This window comes from Solanum pennellii, chromosome 10, assembly GCF_001406875.1.
Source record: "Solanum pennellii chromosome 10, SPENNV200".
Lineage (NCBI taxonomy): Eukaryota > Viridiplantae > Streptophyta > Magnoliopsida > Solanales > Solanaceae > Solanum > Solanum pennellii.
Window position 1 is genome coordinate 80,507,423 of NC_028646.1, and position 27,122 is coordinate 80,534,544.

General features: G+C 34.5%; 3 protein-coding genes and 1 non-coding gene across 4 annotated transcripts; all 4 read right to left on the bottom strand.

Annotated features, from left to right (window-relative positions):
• Positions 1-2,382: 2,382 nt before the first annotated feature.
• LOC107001640 (protein fluG-like) lies at positions 2,383-9,845 on the bottom strand. The gene is made up of 18 exons (XM_027912597.1): positions 9,665-9,845; positions 8,005-8,256; positions 7,338-7,402; positions 7,118-7,233; positions 6,937-7,042; positions 6,643-6,799; positions 6,429-6,524; positions 6,221-6,269; positions 5,714-5,985; positions 5,450-5,622; positions 4,612-4,732; positions 4,492-4,544; positions 4,280-4,409; positions 3,885-4,030; positions 3,307-3,531; positions 2,974-3,203; positions 2,676-2,833; positions 2,383-2,508 (listed from the first exon to the last, which is right to left on the bottom strand). Exons 1-18 carry the CDS (start codon positions 9,812-9,814, stop codon positions 2,443-2,445), a joined length of 2,565 nt encoding a protein of 854 aa, XP_027768398.1. The 5' UTR covers positions 9,815-9,845; the 3' UTR covers positions 2,383-2,442.
• A 1,633-nt stretch (positions 9,846-11,478) lies between these two features.
• LOC107032135 (UDP-glycosyltransferase 73C3-like) lies at positions 11,479-13,408 on the bottom strand. Its single transcript, XM_015233713.2, has one exon. The coding sequence runs from the start codon at positions 13,141-13,143 to the stop codon at positions 11,659-11,661; it is 1,485 nt and encodes a 494-aa protein (XP_015089199.1). The 5' UTR covers positions 13,144-13,408; the 3' UTR covers positions 11,479-11,658.
• A 6,731-nt stretch (positions 13,409-20,139) lies between these two features.
• Positions 20,140-20,242, bottom strand: LOC114074546. Its single transcript, XR_003574969.1, has one exon. It is a non-coding gene; the product is annotated as a U6 spliceosomal RNA (small nuclear RNA).
• A 1,086-nt stretch (positions 20,243-21,328) lies between these two features.
• LOC107031964 (tankyrase-like) lies at positions 21,329-24,042 on the bottom strand. Its single transcript, XM_015233488.2, has 6 exons — positions 23,767-24,042; positions 22,488-22,579; positions 22,290-22,368; positions 22,078-22,172; positions 21,798-21,893; positions 21,329-21,700 (listed from the first exon to the last, which is right to left on the bottom strand). The coding sequence occupies exons 1-6, from the start codon at positions 24,005-24,007 to the stop codon at positions 21,620-21,622; spliced, it is 684 nt and encodes a 227-aa protein (XP_015088974.2). The 5' UTR covers positions 24,008-24,042; the 3' UTR covers positions 21,329-21,619.
• Between the last annotated feature and the right edge of the window lie 3,080 nt (positions 24,043-27,122).

Sequence of the window (27,122 nt, forward strand, 5' to 3'; positions counted from 1 at the left end):
ATTATTTGGGATACGTTATAACATAAATTGAATATATAATATGTAATTTGGATATATTAAAAACTAGCTCGGATACATAATATGTAGCTCAAATATAATATAAAATAAATTAGATATATAATATGTAGCTCGAATACATTAAATACTAGCTCAAATACATTAAAAATAAAAGATTTTAGAAATTTTTAAAAATAAAAGATGTTATCAGAAATAAGAAAAAACATAGAACCTGCATTTCAATAATTTTTTCCTTTTTGTATGTGATTGATGGGTCATTGCATTTCAAAAAATCGGTTATTAATAAAAAGTGTTTGTCTTATAGTATTTATGAATTTTGTCAATTCAAGATAAAATTAATTATATTCTAAAATAATCAATTAAGAATAAGTTAGTAAAAATATTTTTTTATTTATAATTTTTTTTAATAATGTGCGACAGAGAGTGTGATAACTAATATAAAACTTAAGAAATATATTTTTATTTCCATTTAGGTTATTTCTTTGACAAATGAAGGATGATTGTTTTTTATTTTATAATTAAAATAAGTAAATTCAAATTCCCTAAATAGATACGCAGGTATCAAGTGAACAAATGTAAAATATAAATGAAATAAAGGGAGTATTATTTTTAAATATTTCGAAAAAAATTCAAAAGTGCGACTACTTAATAAATTAATACAATTGAAGAGTGTAAATAGTATTAAATTAAATAGTCAACATATATGACTCATGCTGTGATTTTATTTGACTAGCGAAATATATTAAGCATTTAAACAATCACGTCAATATTTGACTTCATCTATTATTTTGTTTTCTTCCTAACACTATTGTATCCTATTTAAATATGGAGTTATTTTTGGAGTAACTTTCACATATAGCAAATAAAAAATTTATATTTGTATGCTATAACAAAGTTTGTATAATTACGCTCCATAGCAAATATAGAAACTGTATAATTCGCTATACATATACAGTTGAACCAAATTGTATAAAACGAAGTGTACAAAATAAGAAAGAGAAAGATACTTGGGCAGAGAACTGTTTAAAAACGAAGTGTATAAAACGAATTGTATTATTATAAGTGTATAGAACGAATTGTATTATTATAAGTGTATAGAACGATTATATACAATTTGAATTTGTATAAAATGAGAAAGAGAGAAAGACAAAAGAGACTTGACAAGGAATATACAATTGAATCAAATTGTATAAAACGAGAAAGAGAGAAATTAGATACAATTTGAAAATTGTATAAAACGAGAAAGAGAGAAAGGCAAAAGAAACTGGGCAGGGGAGTATTTTTATTATATAATTATAAGTGTATAGGACGAAAATATATTTCCTTGCATGTGTATATACAATTTTCTCACACTTTATACAAACAGAAACACAATTTATACATTTCGCTTCTGTTTGTATAAGTGAAAAAGGCGAGGTTGGCGAGCGAGATTTGGGAGAGTGGCGAGCGAGATCTGGAAGAGGGGAGAGAGGGGAACAAAAATATATATATTTATACAATTTTCTCTGCTTTATACAATTAGAAACAATTTTTATACGCTTGTGTTTGTATAAAAAGTGAGGAAGCGAGCGAGAGATTGGAGGAGAGTGGCGAGCGAGATATTTGGGAGAGAGGCGCCTGACAATTTTTTGCAAACGTTTGCTATGGAGCACAATTAAATCAAATCCTAACTACTTTATTTATTTTAGGTTATTAATTTGCTATTATATATTAGGTAATAAAAACATATAAATTTAAATTTAATTTAATTTTAATATTAATATCGAACACAAAAAAAAATAGGAAATTTGCCTAACCTTCTGTAAATTGAAAAAATAAACAATAACCTACAAGTTGCAACTAAGTTTAACCTAATCCTATCAAATAGATGTATCACAACCAAATTTACTTTATGACATTTTGACTTGGTGTGTCACCTAAATTGAGACTTAAAAAATTGATTTTCAAATACCTTCCAACAATCTTTGTATGATTATTTTCTTTTACTCATATTATAATTGTTCGTAGATATTTTATTCAAATCAATTTTTATTGAATTTTCAATCGGCGTTCATTATCTATATTGGAGTCCGATTAAATTCAGATTCACATGCGTAGGTCCCTACTTGTGAGAAAACGCTCTCTATTAAGAATTTTTTCATGCACAAAGCTTGAAACCTAAAAACTCTGATTAATAGATAAGCAGTCTCATTCGTTGCACCATGTTTATTTGGTGGTGGTTAGCTCAAATGTCTAATATGAGTAAAATCCCAAAGAACTCACAATTTGATCCCACCAAAAATAGAAGATCAATTAATAACATGTTCTATAAAAACAAGTGCATAATTAGATGAAACAAAAGCATCAAAATTAGTTCAAATGTGATAATTAACAATGTTATAAGATCATCTTGATAATCTCACAGATACATTTCATTTAATCAACCTAATACTTGAACATAACCTCTGAATAAGGATCCTTTCCACATTCACAGTAATACTTGATCTCATCCTGCAACACAAGAAATTATCATGAGTAAAATACGAAAATACTTTCGTAAAAATTTCATGTGGTATCCTATTTTATCCATCGCTATATATTTAACGTGGGATGTTTAATATTACATATGACTAAAGTTCAAACATACGGAAAAAAAGAGGCAAAATTTGAAAACTTACCCCACATACTCCTCTTCTGGCTTTCAAAAAATTTTCACCCATAGTTTCCAAAAACCATTCATCTGAAAATATATGTATTATCGAGCAACTAAGTGATGTAGGTAATCTTGTATCTTCGTTCTCGTCATTGTAATCAAACAGATCATAATCTTCTGGCTCTGTTGCAGAAAGAGAAAAAAATAAATAACAGTTAAAGATCGAGGCCATTCTCAGTACAGTACAGTACAGTACAGTACACTTTTCTTATTAGTCTGTTTCAAAAAGAATGTCACATTTCGTTTGCATTTCTAAAACGTACCTGCAGGGTCTGCAATTTTTAGATTATTCCGCAATCCATCAATCCCAGCAACTAATAAAGCAGCAAAACCCAAAGGTGGATTTGCACATCCATCAAACGTTCTCAATTCAAAATTGGTAACAGCGCCGTTCATTCCAGGAGGGCTACATGTTCTCATTGTTAACTCTTTGGTTTCTGGCCCCCAACAGAGGAATAATGCATTCCACGACTTAGTTTGAAAACGTTCATAACTGAAAGCACGCGAGGAAAAGTTTTTACTATTAATTATACTAAAAGAATCTGCAAAGGACTAGTCGTTATGGTGACACTGGGAGTTGATAGAAAATCTCATACCTAATAGGAAGTGGGCAACTGAAGACACATATGGAACGAACATGACTTAACACTCCGGCCATGAATGATTCACCAAACTTGGACATTCCATATCGATTGTAATCAGTAGATGCTGTAAAAACATTTTCTCCATTCTTGGACAAACTGATGTGTACATGTGATCCACTGCCAACATCATGTACAGATTGATCCTCTCTATACGGCCAACTACTATCCGGAGAATACCTAGACAAAAAATGGACGAGAGATTGCAGAATTGTGTTAGCCGTTACACCAACGTATATCCTTCAATTGGTTATGATAAAGAGTTTATTGATTCTACAACAGTGACATTTTCACCAGGTTACCACATTTACGTCAAGTCAATGAAGTAAACGAAACAACAGTTCATCAACTATAACTTGAGCTCAAACTAGACCAATACTACAGAATGGACGATGGAAGTACGAGTGATGATCACTTCATATGCATGTTTTTAAAAGGAATGACATATATAAACGAAGCAAAAGCATATCGAGATGAACAAGTAATATAGAAAATTGCACCAAAACTAAATTGAGGGAAAATCTGCTACTTACTTGGGCATAAAAGTTGCCAATAGGCCATGTTTCCTTGCAATTCCTTTAATGATTTCATGTGTATAAACTAAGTTGTCAGCTTGTGTAATCGCATCTGTGTATCCCAGAACAATTTCAAACTGACCTTTCCCAGATTCCGAATGTATCTGCATATATTTAAAGGCAACAACATCAAAGGAAGCTGATTTTGTCGAATCGAAAAGTAGTTAAGGATAGTTTTAGAAGGTAGTTAAGAATGTTGCATGGATCCCTTAGTGAGCTTTACGATCAGATAGGCGCTCTAGTACTAACAGAGCAAACGCATACTAAAATTACCGAGTAGCTGCAGTACTGCATACTACCAATTGAGAGACGTCAAATTTCAAAGCAAATGTTTTAAGGAAATGGAATCTTACTTGTTCAATCGTAATATTCAACGACTGCAGACAAGCAACAATCTCGTTAAGTACTGAGGATGCAGCATCAATTGCTGCTGTAGAACAGTAAGGGGTCCTGTCTAATGATTGCATTACCTCTTTATCATCCCTGTGTAATTTTATCGTTAGAACAACGAATTACAGAAGAGAAACACCTAAACAAAATATTACGGGAAATTTTCTTGACATACGCTACAATAGTCTTCAGAATGTAAAATTCAACTTCAACACCTACATCCATGACCTGAAAATGTAGATATATGTTAGATCAGTAAGTTTTCAATTCTTGGGAAAAAGATCATAAAACATACCAAGCCATATTCATCCTCGAGAATTTTAGAGAATCTGCGAAGTACGTCTCTTGGACAATAATGCCATGGTTTGCCAGATTCAGTTAACATATCAGTCAAAACCATTTCCTGGTGCTTTGCCCTGGAAAAAAAAATGCACATAAACATGATTATTCTTTTTTTCTTCCCGTTTACGTTATCCACATGATTTCAACACTATACGAGTTTGAGCCGTGAAATCAGCCACTGATGCTTGAATTCTACATTTGATGTTCTATAGACCATGTTGCATTCAATTACAACATCTTCCTAGCAACTCCAAAAAGTCCACATATTGATCTATATTATCAACGAAACTACTTTTACACCAACAAAACAAATTATGTAAACACCTTTTTTCAACTCTAGAAACATGGTCTTTTTGCTCATCAAAACACGCGTTATTTGTTTCTATCCAAATAGTCCAGAATATGCACAAAGGTATAGTTCTCCAGATTTGCATCAAAGCTTTATGCGTTTCTTACCTTTAGCTCGGTTAACTAGATATTAAACCAAATTTAAGAAGTTCAATACAACAACAACAACATACCCACTGGAATCTCACTAAGTGGGTCCAGAGAGGGTAGAGTGTACGCAGACCTTATCACTACCTCCTGGAGATAAAGAGGCTATTTCAAAAGACCCTCGGCTCAAGTTCAATATTGTTCAAATTTGTTGAACATGGGCGGAATTAAAGAGGGTATTTCCTTATCTTCTCATATATGACATGGCAGAGGAAATATAAAGAGAGCGTATAGCATATATAACCTAAAAACAGTGGAATATATCGAGCATTAACGAATAGGTTTCAAAGCAGTACCAGGGGACTCTGCATTTGGTTGATAAATCCGGAACAGTTCTGGCCTCCCCCGAAGCGGGAAGCCAAGTATCATCTGTTAAATCATCACATACTGAAGTCAATCCCATACATTCAACAGATAAGCCTAAACCATCCTTTCTCACAGAACTATTGAACCGTTGTTGCGGAATAACCTGTAAATTATGCACAGGAAATGAAAAAAATCTATCCACTTTGACAGAATTTGAATATCATTAAAGAATTCGTAAATATGATACAACTTACACGACATCTATGTTGCCCGGAGAAATCTAGCCACATAATGCGAACAAGTGTAACATCCGTCAAGGAATCGTTCTGTTCCTTCTGGAAGGAAGTTGATAAATGATGAGGTTCTACATCAGAATATCTTGAAGAAACATCAAGCTTGTAGAATTGCTTTGCAGTTTCTGCAAAAATGTCTTTAACTACTGCAAGAGCTTCTGGAATCGAAAGATCACCATCTATACATGCATCACGTAGAACAGAGAATACCACCTCACGCGCTATCCTTGCACCTGTATAGATAATGATTCCAGATTATACCGATCAAATTTAGAAAGAAGATGCAAGCTGAGTAACTCACTTAGCTAGTGTAACTCAAGGGGAACAAGGGCATTACATTCTGTTAAAATCGTTCGTACTTTTTAGCACAAATTTGTATTTCAGATAGGTTAAATCAAAATCTTTTAATATATTATGAAAAGCAATAGGTGCTTCAAAGATACAAGATAAGAACAATTCAAGCCAGACCTAAATAAAAGCTCTCAGCAAATGCGAAGCCATCGGTGCTGAACATAACCTGTTAATATCCAAACATTAGATAGGAAAAAAGAGGTGCAAGTACTAAGGTTACGAAAGAGTAGCCAATGAAGAATATGTCAATCCGCTATTGAAAAGATCGGTACTAAACAAGAAGGTCAGCTAATATTTGAAATGTATCGTTAAGAACATGAACAACCTTATTTATTGGTGCGAAATCCATGAGTTCTTTCACTGAGGATATCATCCTATGATAGCGAAGTTTTGGAATCGCTAATCCAAAATCAAGATAGACCTGTAATAACAGCGATTAGCCCAGTTAGGGAGACACGAGGTAAAATACACTGCAAAAGTCTTCAAATAGTGTCATAACATCAGACATACATGTCAATAGTTTCAGATAAAGATCTTACTTGAGGGTATACAGAAGCCAGATATGAAGCTTCCTTTGAGAACGGGTAGGACACGTGCAAAAGCACTAACCGGTTCTTAGTGAATCTCTTATCCTCAAGAAAATTTCGAAGATTAAGAGGATTCGCTAACCTCAAATCCAAATCCTTTTCCCCAAAACTGAAATGAATATTATAACAATGTCACCTTTAAGGAAGGGGGAATACTAGAAATGACGGATAAGCAAATTGCATGTATCTGTTATTTACTTCTAATCGTAATTAAAAAAAATAAGATGCAACATTTGTTTACATTACCCTGTGTCTATCTGCATTGGCAAGTCATAACTTTGAGCCACCACCAAAGCATGCATGAAGATATAATCAAGGAAGCTTTTGTTCGAGATTCGGACAGCATTTCCACCTGAAAACACACTAACTATCAGGATTACGCGTTCAGTCATAGTGCATTACAACATCAAATACTTGCAACACTCACCACATAAAACTTCACTCAGCCCCCCCTCAGCTTCCTTTACAGTTACGTCTGTATTAATTGCAAGGCCAGTTCGATATGCAACTATACTTTTAAAGGCAGTAACTTTATCAGCTTCTGTATGTAACGATCAGGAAAAAAACTCTGGAACATGACTCGTTATGCATCTAGTAAACATGATTTATATACTATTATAGAATCTATTGACTGATTCGAAGGATATGATTTCAACTCCTTTGAGAAATTCTCCATGAATGAATCCAGTGTCCACTTTGTTCCATCGGTACCCTACACTAAAATAGGAAACAATAACGATATTAAAACATCTCAAAGGTAAAATATCCCGGAGATAATAGCATGCCAACAATATGGGATTTATCTGATGCAACAGCTTTAAATAGATCATGATATCATAAACAACACTGTATAAATTCTTTTTCACTCTCAAGGAATAGTACATATCGACTTTTCGTCTTTACAAGAGCCTCATTGACCTCCGTCATCATGACTCCACAAAGCATATTGAATAAATGCAGTACACTTCAAAATAACAACAACAACATACGAGTGTAGTCCACAAAGTGGAGTTTGGGAGGGTAGAGTGTACGCAAATCTTACCCCTACACCTCAAAGGTAGAGGTTGTATTCAATAGACCCCCGACTCAAGGAAAAACAGTCTAGAAAAAGAAGCAACGGAAGTATAAAACACAACAGATAATAGCAAAAATAGCAGACAGCAACAGAACAAAATCTACAACAAAACCATCCAATAGTTGAGGTTCATGGAATCAACAAATAGTAACAGAAATCGAAGAACAAGAAACTACAAGAGCAATACTACGACTACTAATATGAACAAACAACAAGACAAAATGAATATATTATATTACCTTCTCAAGAATCTTTTTAGCTACATCCTCAATTCGTAGTATTCTACCGACTTTTGGTGCAAAATGTTCATGCCATTTGATGTCAAGCTTTTTGTCCAAATCAAGTCCATCATCAATAAGTAAGGAAGAAATTCTTGCAGCTTTGAAACAAGTATTAGCACTCGACTCCAAACCAAGGTGTTGGCGAGATTCTTGAACAGCATTCACGGATAACTTTGAGCCATATAGTTCAGCAATTTCATTCAAACTTCTCTGAAAGAAACGAAGATCGCAATATAATCATTGATACAAACTAACACAAAGCCACATAAACAATTATAAAATGAAATGACAGGATTGTCTAATAACTAGCAATTGTCATAGTGAAACTTTCATGTAAAATTGTATTTGTCACATATACACTAAAAATGTAGACACATTCATGGAGCTTAACATATTGAAATCATAATCACACTCCCTAAAAAGGAAGCGAGGAGGTAAATACATAGATAGACACCTTAACTTCACGTCAACTGACAACTTAACACTCTAACTTTAGAGAGTGTACATCTAGAACAATTAGTCCTCAAATGTGTCTCGTGCACACCTGGTACTGACGTGACACATAAATGTTGGAAGGTCTATACATGAACATGTACCTCGATTTTGACAACTTAATACTCTAAGTTTTAAGAATGCTCATCTAGACATCTCGTCTGACACTAATGTAACACATAAATTAAAGCTGTCGAGATGATTATTTTATAAGAAGTTGGAGCGTCCAACTGACACAATTAATGTCAATATGGTATAAGAGGGATCCTTGTATACCATTGAAATCTCCACAATTGAGCTCCTCTCCTCTTTAGGGATTTTGATTATTGGTAAAGAAACTTTGCACAAATTTGTTGGATTCTACAAAAATATTTATACAATAGGTAAGTTACAAATTTAAAACCCAATATTCTCAAAGGACTATAATTCAAAACATATAAACTTTAATTTTTAGACGCGCTCTGAGTAAGAAAATGATGTTCTATAACTTCAAAAATGAGTTAATTAATGGTAACAAAAAAATTCACATTTTCAAACATATTTGTGTTTACTATTTGATTTATTACTAATTATTTATCAAAACACCGCTGAAGTCATATTTAATCATGCATAATGACAATCCAAGTAGATAATCAAGACAATTAATTGGAAACTTAAAGAAAAAAAGATAATGATAAAAATATTCCGGAAGTATTACTTTTTTGTGATTTTCTATATGAACTATAGCCAATTATTTATTAAAGCACACGTCAAAATTAACGAGTCAGTTGTCATATGGACAAAATATTATGATCAAAGTAAGTTGTCACGCGTCTTTTGGCAATTAGATTCAAATATTTGATCTAGTTAATTTGATAATTAATTGATAAGAGTTCAGATAGGAAATGCGAAACAACTAGTAATTTAGATATGAGACTAGCCAAAAATAATAATACTTCAGATGTGATTTTGACCATGTTCTATGACCAACAAAGCGAAAAGGGTTCGTATAATCGACTATGAACTTCCATTCGTAAAAAATTCTACTTTCGCCACTAGTTACTTTTTTACTGAATTTTCGTAAAACATTTGTAACGATCATAAAATCGAATTTTCCTAGAGGTATATAATAAGATGAAAAATAAACCTTGAAATCAATGGTTTCATCTTCTTCTTTGGCTTCAGAAAAACAGCTAATAAAAGGGAGATTAGAGTCCAATGCCACAATGTTATGTGCATGAGTGTCCACAATTTCTACTGTTTCTACTGCTCTTTTTAGCTCTAAAAATTTGTCCATTTTGTGTTTTAGTTAATTTGGACAATTAGTTTGTGTTTTAGTTTTCACATTAATGTGTAAACAAATCTAAATTTCTTGTGTATACTCATCAAGCTTTGTTTTAATTTGTATGGATAAAGCTTTAAAGTAGTGGATTAACCAATTTTGTATGGTTAATTTGGTTCTAAATAGTTCCAAATTAAACTACTTTTTTTGTGGTTCGTGGTGAAGTTGTTGGGAGTGTAATATGGTTGGTGGTTAGGGGTTATTTCGGTATAAAATTTTAGATTAACTTTTACGATTTAATTAAAATATCAAAAAGTAAATAAAAGAAGATAAATATAAAAGGGTATCGACATCTATTATTAATTTATTATACATGAAAAATAACTTAGACTTTATATATTGACAAGAAAATAAAAAAATGAGTCTAGCTAATTAGCTCAAAAACTAGTTTATGAAATGATGATTATTCGAAATTATCGAGTAAACTAAAACTTAGTGACGAGCCCAACTTCAGTATCATCATAAGAAATTGGACTTTGAATTAGTCAACTCTACCTTAAAAAATAACTTATAAATAGAAGTTAAATGAAAATTATACAAAATCATATAACAAGATAAATTCGCCTCATTCACTATTAATGTGAGAGACAACATACATATAATGAAAAACGAAAGATATTCAACTGATCGATTTTCTAACTTTCTCTAGCTCCGCTCCATTTACACTCATTAACTATTTTATTAAATACTTAGTACCTTCTATCAACACGCATATTAACTAATTTTATCATAAAGTACTTAAGCGAATGTGGAAAAACAAAATCACCTACCATTTATTTTTATTTGATATGAGGCCTAATGTCTCTTCAAATTGAAAATTCCAAAAGAGTCTTCTAGAAATCAAAGTAAAGAATATATATAAATATACATATATTGAATTATATATCATAAATATTAAAATCAAAACTTACCGATAATAAAGGGACGAAAAATCTTATCATTTTAAATTAATAATTTATTTGTCGGTCATTTATTGATAAAAACTTATTAAATTAAATATTTGTGGATCTGCATCTTTTGCAATAAATTTTTAAACCACTGTTTTGTATTTTTTTAAAATAATAAGATAGCAACTTGTCGTATTATTATAATGTATTATAATCCCTCCATTTCAAAAATATTTAATTTGATTTGACTCTGAGAACAGCAAGTGGAGAAAGATCTAGTATAGTAGAATCTTGATAAAATAACGAAAAGGGTCCTTAGTGTTTGAGGGTAGATTTAAAATAAATAGTTGATATTTATTATTTTTGTTTGATGATCGATTTCTAAAGTCTGTCGTAATTTTTTGAGGTGTAACTTTTACTACTTTTCTTTTGGTGTTGGGTTTCGTTTATGACATCATAGTTTTCGAGATTTGATTCTAATTTCTGTTTTCTAAGACAGTTACCACTTATAACTACATGTCCACGAATTACAAGGACAAAAGATACGAGAATTTTAATAACTCAGATGGTTGACTATCTAAACTTTCACAATACTGCTGCACTTTCTAGATTACGAAAGAAGATCGAATTCGTAAAATGTCCATATAGTCCCTCAATCATAAATGTGGGGTGCAACACATTCATAAGAAGGCAAAAATAGGGGGAATCATACATTTGGCTAGAGAAAGAGTATAGCTAACTATAATAATAGACTTTTACTGTTAAAGCAACTCAAATTTTTACACTTGAACAGACAAATTGAGACAAAAAAACACACACACACACACAGAAAATTATATTCCTAAATGACACAAATCACAATTTATTTATACATGACTATATAATTCTGAAAAAAAATGTTTACTTTTATTATCAAGAACCTGCTTCAACACTGCTCAAACTCTGTTGCATAATATCATGAATCAAAGTCTCTATGTTTATGTAAGATGAGCCACCTTCCTCTAATGCACTCTTCGCCATTTTAGCGATCACTTTTGCTTTTCTACGTCGATCTTCTCCTTCTACACCCTCGATGAAGATTGTCTCAATGGCTTTCTTTACGTCTTCGCGCTTCATAACTAGTCCTGATTTTTCTTCCATTCCCCATGTAACAGCAGCCTTGACTCCCACACTGACACCAGTGCCTAACACTTGTGTGATCAATTTCTCATTAATAAACTGTTCAGCAAACAATGGACAAGTAATTATAGGTAAACCAGAACAGCACCCTTCTAGAGTCGAATTCCATCCACAGTGCGTTAAAAAAGCGCCTACAGATGGATGAGACAAGACAAGAATTTGAGGTGACCAGCCTTTTATTAAAAAGCCTCTTCCTTTAATCCTCTCTTCAAATTTTTCTTCTTCAATCCATTTCTCTAACTCTTTTGATTTCTCTCCTCCTCTTAGTACCCATAAGAATGGCCTGTTTGATGCTTCTAAGCCTAACCCAAGTTCCACAAGCTGTGAACATGTTAGGCCACATATGCTACCAAGACTTGCATAAACCACAGAGTTTGGTTCTTGCAAGTCAAGCCACTTTATGCATTGGTTCTGTTCTAAAGACACATTTTTGCCTCTTGCAGCCTTTTCGGATTCCGATTTGTTGCAAGTTGAGACAGGGCCAATGCACCAGACTTTCCCACTTTTTATCTTCTTGAATTCTTTAACATATTCAAGTTCCAGTTCCTCAAATGTATTGACAATAATCCCATCTGAGATGGATTCAGCAGCAACCATCTTGTTGCGAACATCGACTAAATCAGGTGAACCTGGATTCAGATTTTCAGGCAACTGTGCTTTAGTCAGCTCAATTCTATGAGGCAAACCTGGTACAACAAAAGACTCAAACTTTGACACATTCTCATGAACTTTGGAACTCTGTAACTTCTGTGTGCATGTAGCAGAAAAACAGCCCATACCATCAAAGAAAATCCTAGGAACTCTAAACTTACGCGCACTATCAACAGTCCACGCCATGTTTTTCCCTGATATTATGCAACAAGGACTAGGCTTAAGATCACTGAACAATTCTTCAAATGGCTTTTGCAACATGCTAGCAGCAAGAAAGAAATCCCTGATCGAATCGCGTGAAGGTAAGGAATCCATGTTCTCACATCCCTCAGGCAAGCCAACTTGTAGTGCTGGAAATTTGAGTTCATGTACTCTAATCTGAAGGCCTGATTTGATAGAGGAATCAATACCTGATTTGAATCTGATAGTGTTAAGGGGTGTAGAGATTATCGAAACAATTACACCATGCTGTGCTAACAATTTAGCTAAGTCCACCATAGGGATGAGATGGCCAGGGGACATTAAGGGTACAAGAACAAAGTGAAGTTGAGATTTTTGAGTAGCCATTGAGTGATACAAATTTTGCTCTTCACTTAGCCTGATGAATCAGGAGAGTGTGAGAATTTATAGTAGCTTTCTTGAGTGTCTCTTGAAAGTTGAAAATCACTCTCTGGAAGTGAGATGCAACTCAAACTTCCTTTAGTAATGTTCTGAACTCAGGTTAGCAGGCCAAAACTACCACCAGGCTTATAATCCTATGGCGAGACTCAGAAGCGGGGTCAGATTTGAAGTTTATGGGTTCTGAATTGTATAGATACAATTGTCACTATCCCCTTCTATATAATAAAATGAAATGCTCCGTCCGTTTCGATTTCATAGTTTTACTTTTCTTTTTAATCCGTTCAAAAGAGGATGTTTTTTTTATCACTTTTTAGTAACTTTTTAATTTGAACTTTCCATATGACATGTTTAAGACTACACAATTACAGGGTATTTTGGTACATTCTAATTTCTAAGATTCAAAAAGTCTTCTTTACTTTCTGAAGCTCCGTTACAAGTTAAAATCAGACAAACAAATCGAAACAAAGGAGTAATTCTTTTTAGATAAAAAGGCAAAAACTAGAGGTAGGATAGGTAGAAAGTGACATGAGGATACACAAGCCTAACTCTCAATATATGCTTATCTTTGTTATGCGGAATTCGAGATAATACGAGAAAATATAAACGCTAAAAACAAGACAACAGATTTACGTGGTTCACCAATAAATTGGCTACGTCCACGGGAAGAGGGAGAGCAGTTTTATTAAGGAGAGGCAAAAACAGAATTACAGAATAGGGTTTGCCATAGCGTCTATATATAGTGCTAAGCTATGCCCTAACAGGCTTGGGCCCAACATACAGAATTGACAGATAATTAAGGGCCCAATACAACAACATTGTATACCGTCCTTTCTGTTTGTAACGGGTCCGATTCAAGGCATTCAACAAATCTCCACCTTGACTTGAATTCTCCGAACAGATTCTTCAGACGCACTATGATAGTGCCAGGCCTCCCCCTCTTCCTCAGAGTTGCCCCGCAGGGCAATTAACAGCTTCTGATGTTGAGCAAGTCCAAACAGTGTTGAAACTTGCTCTGTGGAACCGGCTTTGTGAACATATCAGCAGGATTATCAGCAGTTCCTACTTTCTTCACCTTGATTCTCTTCTCACTTCTCAGAAAATGATACCTTACGTCAATATGCTTGGTTCTCTCATGATGGACTTGATCCTTGGCTAGACAAATTGCGCTCAAACTGTCACAATACACCGTAGCCTGATCATGATGCAGACCAAGATCACTAACCAGCCCTTTCAGCCAAATCCCTTCTTTTGCAGCCTCTGTCAAGGCCATGTACTCCGCTTCCGTAGTAGACAAAGTCACTGTAGGTTGCAAAGTTGCCTTCCAACTGACGACAGATCCTCCAAGGGTAAACACATAGCCAGTCATCGATCTTCTTGTGTCAACATCTCCAGCATAGTCAGAATCAGAATAGCCAGTAACCAAGCACTGAGTATCACCTCCATAAATGAGACCAACGTCAGATGTACCTCTAAGGTACCGGAAAATTCTCTTCACAGCCTGCCAATGTTCTCTCCCTGGTTGTCCCATGAATCTGCTCACTACACTGACTGCATGTGCTAAATCTGGCCTTGTACAGACCATAGCATACATCAAACTTCCTACGGCACTGGCATAAGGGACTCGTGACATATACTCCTTCTCTTCTTCTGACTGTGGAGCGAACATGGCAGTGAGATGGATATTGGCAGCACTGGGGGTATCAATAGGCTTAGATGAAGACATGCCAAACCTCGCCAAGACCTTCTGAATGTAGCTTCTCTGTGACAAGAAAAGTTTCCTTCTCTCTCTGTCTCTAATGATCTCCATCCCTAGAATCTTCCGAGCGGCTCCCAAATCCTTCATCTCAAACTCAGCACTAAGTAAACCCTTCAGCTTCTGAATGTCATACTTCTTCTTTGCAGCTATCAGCATATCATCTACATAAAGCACCAGATAGATGAATGAATCATCCTTGAGCCTATTGTAGTAGACACAACAATCATATGAGCTCCGAGTATATCCCAACTTCCCCATATAGCTGTCAAACCTTTTGTACCACTGCCTTGGAGACTGCTTAAGTCCATATAAGGACTTCTTCAACTTGCAGACGTGATTTTCCTTCCCTGGAACTTGGAAACCATCCGGCTGAGTCATGTATATCTCTTCCTCCAACTCTCCATGTAGAAACGCTGTCTTCACATCAAGTTGTTCAAGCTCCAGATTCTGATGTGTAACTATCGCTAGTAACACTCGGATGGAAGTATGTCTGACCACTGGTGAGAAGATCTCATTGTAGTCCACTCCCTCTCTTTGGTTGAAACCTCTGGCAACAACCCTGGCTTTATACTTGACTCCTTCTGCTGGTGATATCCCTTCCTTCTTCTTGAAAACCCATTTGCAAGTAATAATCTTTCTCCCCGAAGGCTGTATGACCAGATCCCATGTCTGATTCTTGTGTAGGGACTCCATCTCATCTCCCATAGCGGCAAACCATTTTTCAGAATCAGAACTTAAAATGGCTTCTTTGTAAGTAGACGGCTCAGATGTATCTACCTCTTCAGCAACCTGCAGTGCATAACCCACCATGTCCTCAAAACCATACCTCGTAGGTGGCCGAACTCCAACCCTCCTTGGCCGATCTTGAGCTATACTCCGATGGATATCTGATGGCATAGATTCTGGAATATCAGTTTCTGTCTGTGGCTCTTGATCCTCCTCTTCAGGTTCTTTCAAATCGCTCTCGTTCTGAATGACTTGAAACTCCACCTGTTTATCAAGACTCCCAGTTTCTGACGTAGTTGTAGGCTTCACAATGGTTCTAAGCAGAGAACTTTCATCAAAGACAACGTTCCTGCTCATAATAACCCTCTTTTCTGCTGGAGACCAGATTCTGAAACCTTTCACTCCATCTCCGTAGCCCACAAATACTCCCTTTTTAGCTCTTGGTTCTAACTTACCTTCACTGACGTGATAGTAAGCCGTACAACCAAAAGCTTTCAGATTTGAATAATCAGCAACTTTTCCTGACCACATCTCCATAGGTGTTTTGCACTGTATGCCTGTATGTGGTCCGCGGTTAATCAAGTAGCAAGCTGTACTAACCGCTTCTGCCCAGAATCTTCTATCTAGCCCAGCATTAGAGAGCATGCACCTTGCTCTCTCCAGAAGTGTTTGATTCATCCGCTCAGCTACACCGTTCTGCTGTGGTGTATTTCTGACTGTACGATGTCGAGCAATCCCTTCATCCTTACAGAATTGATCAAATTCAGACCAGCAGAATTCCAGCCCATTATCAGTTCGCAACCTCTTGATCTTCTTCCCTGTTTGATTTTCCATCAAAATTTTCCACTCCTTGAACTTCTGGAAAGCTTCACTTTTATGCTTCATCATGTACACCCAAGTCATCCTTGAGTAGTCATCAATCATGGACACAAAAAATCTGCAGCCTCCCAAAGACTCAACACGGCATGGACCCCAGCAATCAGAATGGATATAATCAAGTGTGCCTTTTGTTCTGTGAATGGCCTTTGGAAACTTGTTGCGATGTAGTTTTCCAAAGACACAATGTTCACAAAACTCTAGGCTTTTAACCTTATGACCAGCAAGAAGATCCTCCTTTGACAGAATTTGCATCCCTCTTTCACCCATATGACCAAGTCTCATGTGCCATAACTTAGTCATATCCTCCTGGTGAACTTCTGACGATGCAACATGGGCTGAACCTGTAACCGTGGAACCTTGTAGAAAATACAAAGTACCACGCATGACACCTTTCAGAATCAGATTTGAACCCTTCCAGACCCGCAAGACTCCATCTTTTCCCGACCAGCTGAATCCCTTGCTGTCCAAAGAACTGAGAGATATCAGATTTTTCGTCATCAATGGAACGTGCCTGACCTCGTTCAATGTGCAGAAGCTACCGTCATGTGTCCTTATCTTGATCGAGCCTGTCCCAACCACCTTGCAGACAGAACTGTTGGCCATCGAGATGCTGCCTCCGTCTATCTGCTCATAAGTCGTGAACCACTCTCTCCTAGGACAGATGTGATAGGATGCCCCAGAATCGAGAACCCACACATCTGAATGATGAGTGTGCTCATCCGCAACTAGGGCAATGTCTTCTTCAGAATTGGTGTCTTCTTCAGCAACAGCAGCAGAAACTGATTGTTTTTCCGATTGCTTCTTCTTCTTCGGACAATCAAATTTCCAATGTCCCTTCTCCTTGCAGTAATTACAAACATCATCTGGCTTTGCACCCTTCGACATCGGCTTATTTTTCTTTCCGCCGTTTTTCCTTCCCTTTCCGCTACTGGTGAACAGACCGGAAGGCTGTATGTCCGTACTTGTGCCGTTAGCCTTATGCCGTAATTCCCTGCTATGAAGGGCCGATCTGACTTCTTCCAGCGACACAGTATCTTTCCCAACAATGAACGATTGAACAAAATTCTCAAACGACATTGGGAGAGATACTAACAGAATTAGGGCAGCATCTTCATCCTCGATCTTCACATCGATATTACGCAATTCTAATAACAAAGTATTCAATTGCTCTAAATGTTCCCTGAGTTGTGTACCTTCAGCCATTCGTAAACCGAATAGACGTTGTTTCAGAAGCAGCTTGTTGGTTAGAGATTTTGTCATGTACAAACTCTCCAGCTTCAACCACAGACCAGCAGCAGTCTCTTCATCCGAGACTTCCGTGATGACGTCATCCGCGAGACACAGCATGATCGTCGAATGCGCCTTTTCCTCCAGAATCGCCATCTCAGGAGTAACGACGGCGTTCTTGTCTTTCAACAACGGCGCCCAGAAACCTTGCTGTTTCAACAAAGCCCGCATCTTGATCTGCCATAAACTGAAACTGTTTCTCCCTGTGAATTTGTCGATTTTCACGTTCAAAGCAGACATCTCGAATTATCCAAAAACACCGATTAACCGAGAGGCTCTGATACCAATTTGTTATGCGGAATTCGAGATAATACGAGAAAATATAAACGCTAAAAACAAGACAACAGATTTACGTGGTTCACCAATAAATTGGCTACGTCCACGGGAAGAGGGAGAGCAGTTTTATTAAGGAGAGGCAAGAACAGAATTACAGAATAGGGTTTGCCATAGCGTCTATATATAGTGCTAAGCTATGCCCTAACAGGCTTGGGCCCAACATACAGAATTGACAGATAATTAAGGGCCCAATACAACAACATTGTATACCCCCGTCCTTTCTGTTTGTAACGGGTCCGATTCAAGGCATTCAACAATCTTGGTGGATGATGTGAAAGCTTAACAATGGAAGTCAACATACACAGGTCATGTCATGTTGAAAACTGATTTTTTAAATTATAAACTGCATGCCTGTGTGGTTCTTGTTTAATACATTTTCTCCCTCTTTGTCCTATGTTTTTCTAATTGAAAGTGAAGGGATAAATTATTTACACAATCATCTGATTGGATATGGAGGAGAAGAAATACAATGTACTTATAACTAAACAAAAGAGACTTGAAAGCATATTTTGTAGTCCCTTTTTTTCAGTTTAGTTGTTTTATCTTCCTTTTGATAAAAGAATGTCAACATCCTGTATGACATGTTTACGACTACAAGATAAAATGACATTTTCGAGACATTATACATATTCAATAGTCTTTGCAGGGCTAGAAGTTAAGTAATTATCATCTCAGAATATTATTTTAGTAAAAATTTTCAATATTTTTTCCTACTGGTGATTTGTCAAGTTCATTGAATGAAGCTGGTTCCCAAAGGAACAAAGGCATTAAATAGTCCCATGTTCCATGTTGGTAATAGGGCTAACATTACTCTTAAAGGGCAACCAAACTCAGCTTAATCACAATAAGGACTGCAAGTTGCAATAGCTACCAACCTTAATTTTCCCTTTATAAAAGGGCATTTCCACTGTCCTAATAAATGAATCAGATCAGGTGTAGCTTAGTGGACTGCAACAATAATATATACTTAGTATGATCCTACAAGTGCGTAGGATGTACCGCAGATTTTATCTCTAGTCATCTACCTTTTACGGGATAGAGAGGTCGACTCAAAAAAAAATCAGTAATGTGAGTGCAAATCTTGAAAACCATGGTTCAAATCCCAACAGTAACATAAAAATACTAGGTAACCTTTTCTATTGTCTGCCTTATTCTCGCAGCCCCTGATCCCACTTGTGGGATTTCACTGGATATGTTATTGTTGTTGTCGTCTGCCTAATTCTTGGTGGGCAAAGTGACTTCAATGCAAGTTATAGTTCACATCAAAATCATAATTTTGCTAGCAGGTTCTGGCTCCTGTACACAAGCTTGAATTGATTTCGTCGAGACTAGCAGAAGAACAATTGCTCTAGAAATTGCATGTACTGAATGGCTAGCTTTAACCACAACGAAACCAAAAACTTAAAAAGTGAAGGATCTCAAAAACATTTAGTTCATGTACTTAATCATATAACCAATCCAAGTGATGATTCTTATAGTAAAAAACTTGTAGTAAAATAAGCAAGACTGGTAGTGTGATCAAGAACAAGTATTATGAAAGAATATCATATAATGATTAGTTGTATTATCACTCAAGCAGGGCTTATGAGAATGTTGTCACTGTTTGGACTCACCAAAAATATTGTCATACCCGTGTCGTGTCCTCCAATAATGCACTACTTCCGAAGCATCTTACACGCACCTCAACAACATTTTTTAAGAGTCCAAACAAGTCTAAGCCTAGGCATTCTCTTCCTCAAAGTTCATTTTTAAGTAATTTGCCTAAAATCAACAATTATAAATGGAAGCCATCATTAATTAGTTTAATCTCCAACACCAAATAACACAAATCTTCAAAATTATGTACACCTTTTTTCACCACTCATTATGAACTACACAATATAATCATTAATTTCAAAAGCAACTAGCTTTCAACGTAATCGAAAAACATAATAGTAATATTAGGATTTGGCCAAAAAAAAAATTTGGACCATTTCTCGATTTGTGCGTGTCATCCTTGCGCAGGGGCCATGCTAATCTTCTCTGTATCGTTCCAATTTTATCGGATGTCCCCGAAGGGACGAACATGCATGTAACAGTTTCCCAATATAAAGAAATACTGCTTCGTTCCCCAAGCGATGCGGGAGAACTGAGAAGTCTGAACAAATTGGGCCTCTCGTTTACGGCCCACTTGGTTGATAACTAAATGGGCCGGCCAGTTTAATTATGAAAAAATTACTAAAATACACATCTTATATTTTTCTTATTTTTAATATTCACGTCTTATATTTTTCTTATTTTTAATATCCTCTTCTATTTGTAAAAATCTCTAAAATCTGTTATTTCTGTAAAGTATTTGAGCCAGTATTCGAACTACATATTATGTATTCGGTTTATTTTATAATGAATCCGAGCTAGTATTTAATGTATCCGAGCTACATATTATGTATCCGGTTTATTTTATAATGTACCCGAGCTAGTTTTTAATGTATCCGAGCTACATGTTATGTATCCGGTTTATGTTGTAATATATCTGAGATGTTCTTTAATGCATCCGAGCTACATATTATGCATCCAGTTTGTGTTACTTTTTAAGGGATTAATGTAATTTCAAACTAAAGAGGGATAGATTATAATTTCATATTAAAACTATGTGATTCCTAATATTTATCCTTGAAAATACGACAAAAAAATTCCAATTATACTTTTATCATGATTTCTAATAATGTTATATCAAATTATTTATCAATTTTAAAAATCAATATAACAAGTTTTTTAAAAATACTTGACCAGAATATAGCGAAATTGAAACATGATTTTTTTTTTCTTCTCGAACACATATAATATTCATATCGTGAGGATAAAATAATCAAACCCCTCCAAATTAATGTTTTCTTATGGCGTTTAAGAAAAAACGACCTAATTTTGAGACGAAAATAGTTTATTTGAATTTTAAATTGTTAAGTAACTTTTTTTTTTGGGCTAACATCTCAATGTTTAATGACAGATCATAGAAAATGCCAATCTGAATCAACTAAATCATTCAACAAGAAATGTATTTGCATTTTGAAACCTCGTTACTTATTAAGTAGTGACCATAAGTTTGCTTGTTAGATAATTATCTTTCCTACCTTCTTTTGATGTTAATCGAAACAGACTCGATAGAGGTAAGGTCCACACCCCAAACTCCACTTATGAAATTACATCAGGTGCGTTGGGGTTGTCGTCACCTTCTTTTGACAATAACATTAATACATTCTTTTTTTTTACTGGACAAATAATTGACAGAAGAAGCTTTTGGCAAAAAACACAATTCACTGGCATAGTTGTCCCCTTACTTGTACATGATTTTCGAGCTTCAAAGGTGATATTTTGATCAACACTTTTAACTATAAAATGAGGCAAGACTATAGTACTGATAAGTGATAACCAAGCTTCTAAGCTCTCAGCATGAAGGCCTTACTGGCTAGGAACAGCACTTGCAGCTTCTTCTAAGATTCTTTGGGGTTCGGTGTCAGGTGCAGCAAGCTCACTAGGGGTCTGCAAGAATCACACGTCACATTGAATCGATCAGACATCAAAAACCTCCGAACTACAAATGTTAAATCGATGAAGAAATGTTGCATCAGCTGCTAACCTTTCCATATACATTGGTCCTAGAAGGATAAGCGCCTGAAGCTAGCAATAATCTAATAACATTTGCATGTTCACCTCTAGCAGCATGATGAAGAGGCTATTCAAAATCAATCAAACACGATTAGTGACAAGATGCTGCAACGAGTACCTACACTCAGCTACCATAGAAGTCTGACGAGCTATTTTCGTACCAAATACATGTGATGATTGTGTTTTTTACTGTTTAGATCCACAGAACTAAAATCGAAAAATAAAATTTTAGTTGAAACATGAAACCTCACCGTATCACCTTCTACATCAACAGACTCCAACATCCTCTTCACACAATCAGGATCAGGGGCACTGTTGATCAGCAGTTGGGCAATCTCCGTATATCCTGTTAAGGATCGAATCTTTTTTATGGAAATGAATTGATACACTTCAAAAATATGAAAATAGAGGATAGCAACTGTGACCGTGAGTTATCACTATGAACTTGGAAGCATATGACTACCTCCAGCACAAGCATCATGCAACGGGAGTGCTCCATCTTCATCCTTAGCCTCCAAAGAAGCTCCCCTCTCTAACAATAGCTGGATGGAAATTAAAATCAAAGATGTTTGTTATCCTTTTGGTTATAAGATCATTAAGAGACCAAATGATCAATAAAAATGGCGAATTTATGAAAATAAACTAGCTAAAAGTGACCAACCTGCACGCAAGACAGATGGCCATATAAACAAGTTAGATGAAGAGCAGTGTCCCCATCTTCAAGAGGTTGATCAATGCTGCCAGTCAAATTATCTGCACCAGTCCATCAGGTAAGAACACCCATGAATATGATGCAAAAATGGAAAACAAGGTTATATTGAACAAGTTATTCAACTTTCACCAAAAAAAAAAATTAGCAACTTCAACTCAAATACAATCCGAATGCCGAGTTAGTTCTCTAGAGAGAGGCAACATAATGCTCATTGCAGGCCTGCCAAAGTCACCCTGTTCTAGACTTAGACTAACGTTATATAGAATGAGGACGAGAACAAGTCAGAATATTATTTCAGATATCAACATAGTTGCAAGTTTCGGAACCTACAGAACAACAGCCAAAGAGTGTATGAAGTCGGAATTCAAGGCAAGCCCCTCAGGACTCTGCTGAACCAAATTGTGCAACCTACTTTCACTGTAAATAGAACTTATAATAGTTCGGGATGATTCTACATAGCTGGGCAGAATGGTGAACTTCGAAGGCAAAAGAGAGAGTTATGAAAGATCATATCTCGCATCTCTCGCTCACTCACTCTCTCACACACACAAAATTTCATGGGCATCGGCCTTTGAAGAGTCCAGCTCAATTTCATTCCTACTCCTTTGATTATCCTCGAGATTGAAACAAAATAGAGCTCCACAAACCAACCTTATTGTTATGAATCTTTGGCAACAAGGTGATGAATTACCTTTTAGTACATTCCTTCTTTCAAAAATTATAATTAAATCAAGACTAAGAACCACCAATTTACTCACAACATAAAGTTTTCATCTTTCAAACAATTAACCCCCATTATAGAACTCATCCAAATACCTCTTGCATCATCATCTATTTATCTTCCACCACACACTACATCACACTCAAAAACCCACATTTATCCCAAAATTAAAAAGGAAATTATCTTTATCACCCCCGCCCACCCCAAAAAAAACCCTTACCTCCACTTCCCCTCTCCGCATGTAGCTCAAATTCTCCGAAAATGCTGTCACACCCGTGTCGGAACCTCCTAAATTACACTACAATTAGAACCCTCCCACACACCCATGGAGAATTTTGAAGAATCCGAGCAACATAACTCTAACACCCCCCACCCCCTCTCAAGACCAAGCACTAAATCACAATCACAATCACAAAAAACAATCCCTTTCAAGAACTACTAGCACCAATTTACATTTCCCACAATAATAAACATCAAATACAAATCGATAAAGGCAAAGACAATTACCTAGGGCATGACGGAGGGCGACAAGGTTTCCATTCTCGGCGGCGTCAAAGAGGTTGAGGAGGTGAGGGGGGACGGAATTGGTGTCCTCGAACTCAAATTCCTGCTCGAAAAAAGCATCTTCTGCTTCCTCTTCTCCATTCCTACCCCTTGGTATAGCCATCTCTCTTCTTTTGCTCAACAAACTGATAAACCCTAATCTGGAATCGGAGAGAGGGCTTAAACCCCACTCGATGAAAAGCATTTACATTTTAGCCACTTTTTGTGGCCAATATTTTATTTTTTTAGCCACAAATAATTAAAAAGAATATTACAATTATAGCCATATAAGGAACATCACTAATCCCTTTTTTCTTCGTATCCGCATTGGAGCCGAGCTAAATGTGAATTCACGCCAAAAAACCGCTCCCTAACAAAGGCAGTTCTGTAGACATATTAAAGATGCATGAGTATTTATCATTCCACCACTTAACAACTCCGTAGACAGGGAGTACTTGTTGGTTACCGCTTTTTCCTTCTTCTTTATGCTCCGACAAAGAAAATTACTTTCCTCGTCCCAATTTATGTAACATAATTGAAATTCTGAAAGTCATTTAAGTTTTTGTTTGCTTTAATTTTTTGTATCGATCTATTCCATCTTTTGAATATTATAAAATGTTAGTTATCGTGATTTAAAGTATATTTTTTTTTATAATTCTCCAACATGTATGATTTATGATCAAAGTTAAAAAAATTTAAATCTTAAAATTTTAAATACGTCACATAAATTGAGATACAGAGAATAATCGAGAAGTTATAGTCATATTTTCCTTGTAGTAATCTATATTGGCTATTGTCAATATAAGTTATATATGTTGCAAGTAATTGTATCATAGGTGAGTGCCTCCCTCACTTTAAGAAGATTATCGTTGAGCTCCACTTTTGCTATTCGTGGAAATTAGGAGTGGTAAAATCAAACACAATTCTTTTAAGCTATTAAGTTTTGGACGATTATTGAATCGTGACATATCAATCATTTTTATTATCATTATCTTATCTTTTGCTTCATACATCTAGTTAAGTTTAATCAACGTATATTATTGGTGTTAATTTTTTTGTCATCATTAATTTGTTACTAAGAACATTCAAATTTTATTTTATTTTAAAAAAAATAAAAAATAAATTTACAACTCATGTGAGCACGTCTTGATTAAAAGATATATATGATGTTTATTTTAATAAAAAAAAATGTAAGGAAGATATTCACATTTCATCAAATTCAAAAATATTGCTTCTTTAAGCTCGAACTTTTGATTTTCAAGCCCAATATATATTATAATGAAAGCAAATGGTGACATTTCAATCTCCATCCTTGAGTTGTGTTGACTTTCTTGATCCTTCCCTTTAAAAATCTTAGCATTAATTTGATACGAGAGATAAAAGATAATAATTTCAGAATAATATGTTGAATTTATTTTATTTTATATTAATGTTTAGAGATATTACTATATTAGTATGTCTCTAAATTATTTATCTCACATATATAATAAGATAATTCATTTCATGAAATAACTTTGTCTATCTCATTTTTCGTATCAAACGACTCATAAGTTTATTACTGCTACTCAATAAGCTAATTTCAAAAAACAATACTATATGTAATTTTTCAAAAAAAGTTACGTCTTCGAACTTTATAAACATGTTTATCTTTTTTCATGTGAGATTGTGGTTATCCTAATTAAAATAGTCAAATTAAAACATATCAACATGAGGATTTGATTGTAACTACATAATTTATTTTATTTTATTTATATGAGAAATTAAAGATTAATTACTAATTTGTGATCAATAATTACTTGATTCAAGAAATTTGAAAAAACTAGGTTTTTAATTTAATTAATCTTGATTGATGGATAAAACAAAATGAATCCACTTTTGTTTACTTTTTTACTTGTTCACTATTTTAAAAATGGATTTTCATTTTACCTATAATTTTAACATATAAAAAAAAGAGAGAATTATTTTCCTTATTTTACCCCCAACATGAATTACTTATTTCCTTTCGAAACTTAAAATTATGCATTAATTAATATGAATATTATACTAAAATATGTTTATATTAGGCATTATTTTAACGTGTAAAGTTTAAAGTGAACAAATAACAATCAGCTCAAATTTGAGGATATAATTTTGTATATATAGTGGAAATGTTAACATTTCCAAAGTCTTAACATAATTAATTTCATAAGCAAGTTCATTAATTAAAAAAAAAACACAATATTATAGTGGTTTGGGTAGAGGATTTAGGATATGCTGAGAATAATCAAATTTTATTCCTCTTATAATTGGCCTCCACCACATTTTTTCCATATATCATAATAATAATTTTTTAGGTAAATTAAAGGTCACCATCACTAGGGAATCTCCCATAGACTTCATATTATATATTAATAATCCTTTATTAATTAATTACATTTCTCAATATTTTTTAAGATAAAGATTATCCTCATTACCAATCATTTTGGCTTTAGTAGTCGACCATTGTGTGGCTCTTTTTTGTATGTGATACCATCAACATTTAGAGATAATGATAATTAATGTTTTAAATTAAAAGATAACCATCTTTAATATCGTTTACTTTGGAGTTTGGACGTACAATAATAAAATAATATAGTGAGTTAATATATAATAATTATTACGCTTCAATAATCCCTTTCTATTTAGGATCAAAAATCATAAATTCTATTGTATTCAAATTTGTTTATGAAAGAAATAATTATAACTTATTTTAATCTCGATATTTAAAATTACTCATTTAATAGTTCATGTGACTAAATTTTGGATTCTAGAAATTTTACTTGAGGTTATTATTATTATTAGAACTTTCTTGTTATCTTTAATCTTTGATTCTAATTTTACGTGTGTATTATTTCTCTATTTTATTTATCGTACTATTTATGTTGGTTGCTCCTATTATTTTCTATATGGTTTCTTCACTGTTATGTTGCTTTTCTTACTAATTTAAATATATTTTACGTAAATTGTGGATTTATCTAAAACGATGTTTCTATCTTCACAAGATAGAAATAAATTTGCGTAGACATCTCCCTCCACAACTCCACTTATAATATATACTAGATATGTTATTGTAATTATTCTGAACGAAGGAAATGAATTTATCTAGATAATTGCCCATCTTTTCGATTGTTAGAAAGAAATCAATAAAGTCATTTAGAACGAATATTTTTGATCTTTTTCTTAAGAAATACTATCATTTTGCAACTAAAACTAAGGCATGATTTTTTGTAACAAAAAATACAACTCCACTTAATGGATATATATATATATATATATATATATATATATATATATAAAGATTA

Coding starts and splice junctions, on each gene's coding strand:
- LOC107001640 (XM_027912597.1), bottom strand. CDS start 9,814: ATGGACAAATTTTTAGAGCTAAAAAGAGCAGTAGAAACAGTAGAAATT. Junction 4,410..4,491: donor ATTCTGAAGACTATTGTAGC/GTATGTCAAGAA, acceptor AAAATTACACAG/GGATGATAAAGAGGTAATGC. Junction 2,509..2,675: donor CCAGAAGAGGAGTATGTGGG/GTAAGTTTTCAA, acceptor CTTGTGTTGCAG/GATGAGATCAAGTATTACTG.
- LOC107032135 (XM_015233713.2), bottom strand. CDS start 13,143: ATGGCTACTCAAAAATCTCAACTTCACTTTGTTCTTGTACCCTTAATG.
- LOC107031964 (XM_015233488.2), bottom strand. CDS start 24,007: ATGCTTTTCATCGAGTGGGGTTTAAGCCCTCTCTCCGATTCCAGATTA. Junction 22,580..23,766: donor CGCCCTCCGTCATGCCCTAG/GTAATTGTCTTT, acceptor GGACTGGTGCAG/ATAATTTGACTGGCAGCATT. Junction 21,894..22,077: donor TTGATGTAGAAGGTGATACG/GTGAGGTTTCAT, acceptor GATTTTGAATAG/CCTCTTCATCATGCTGCTAG.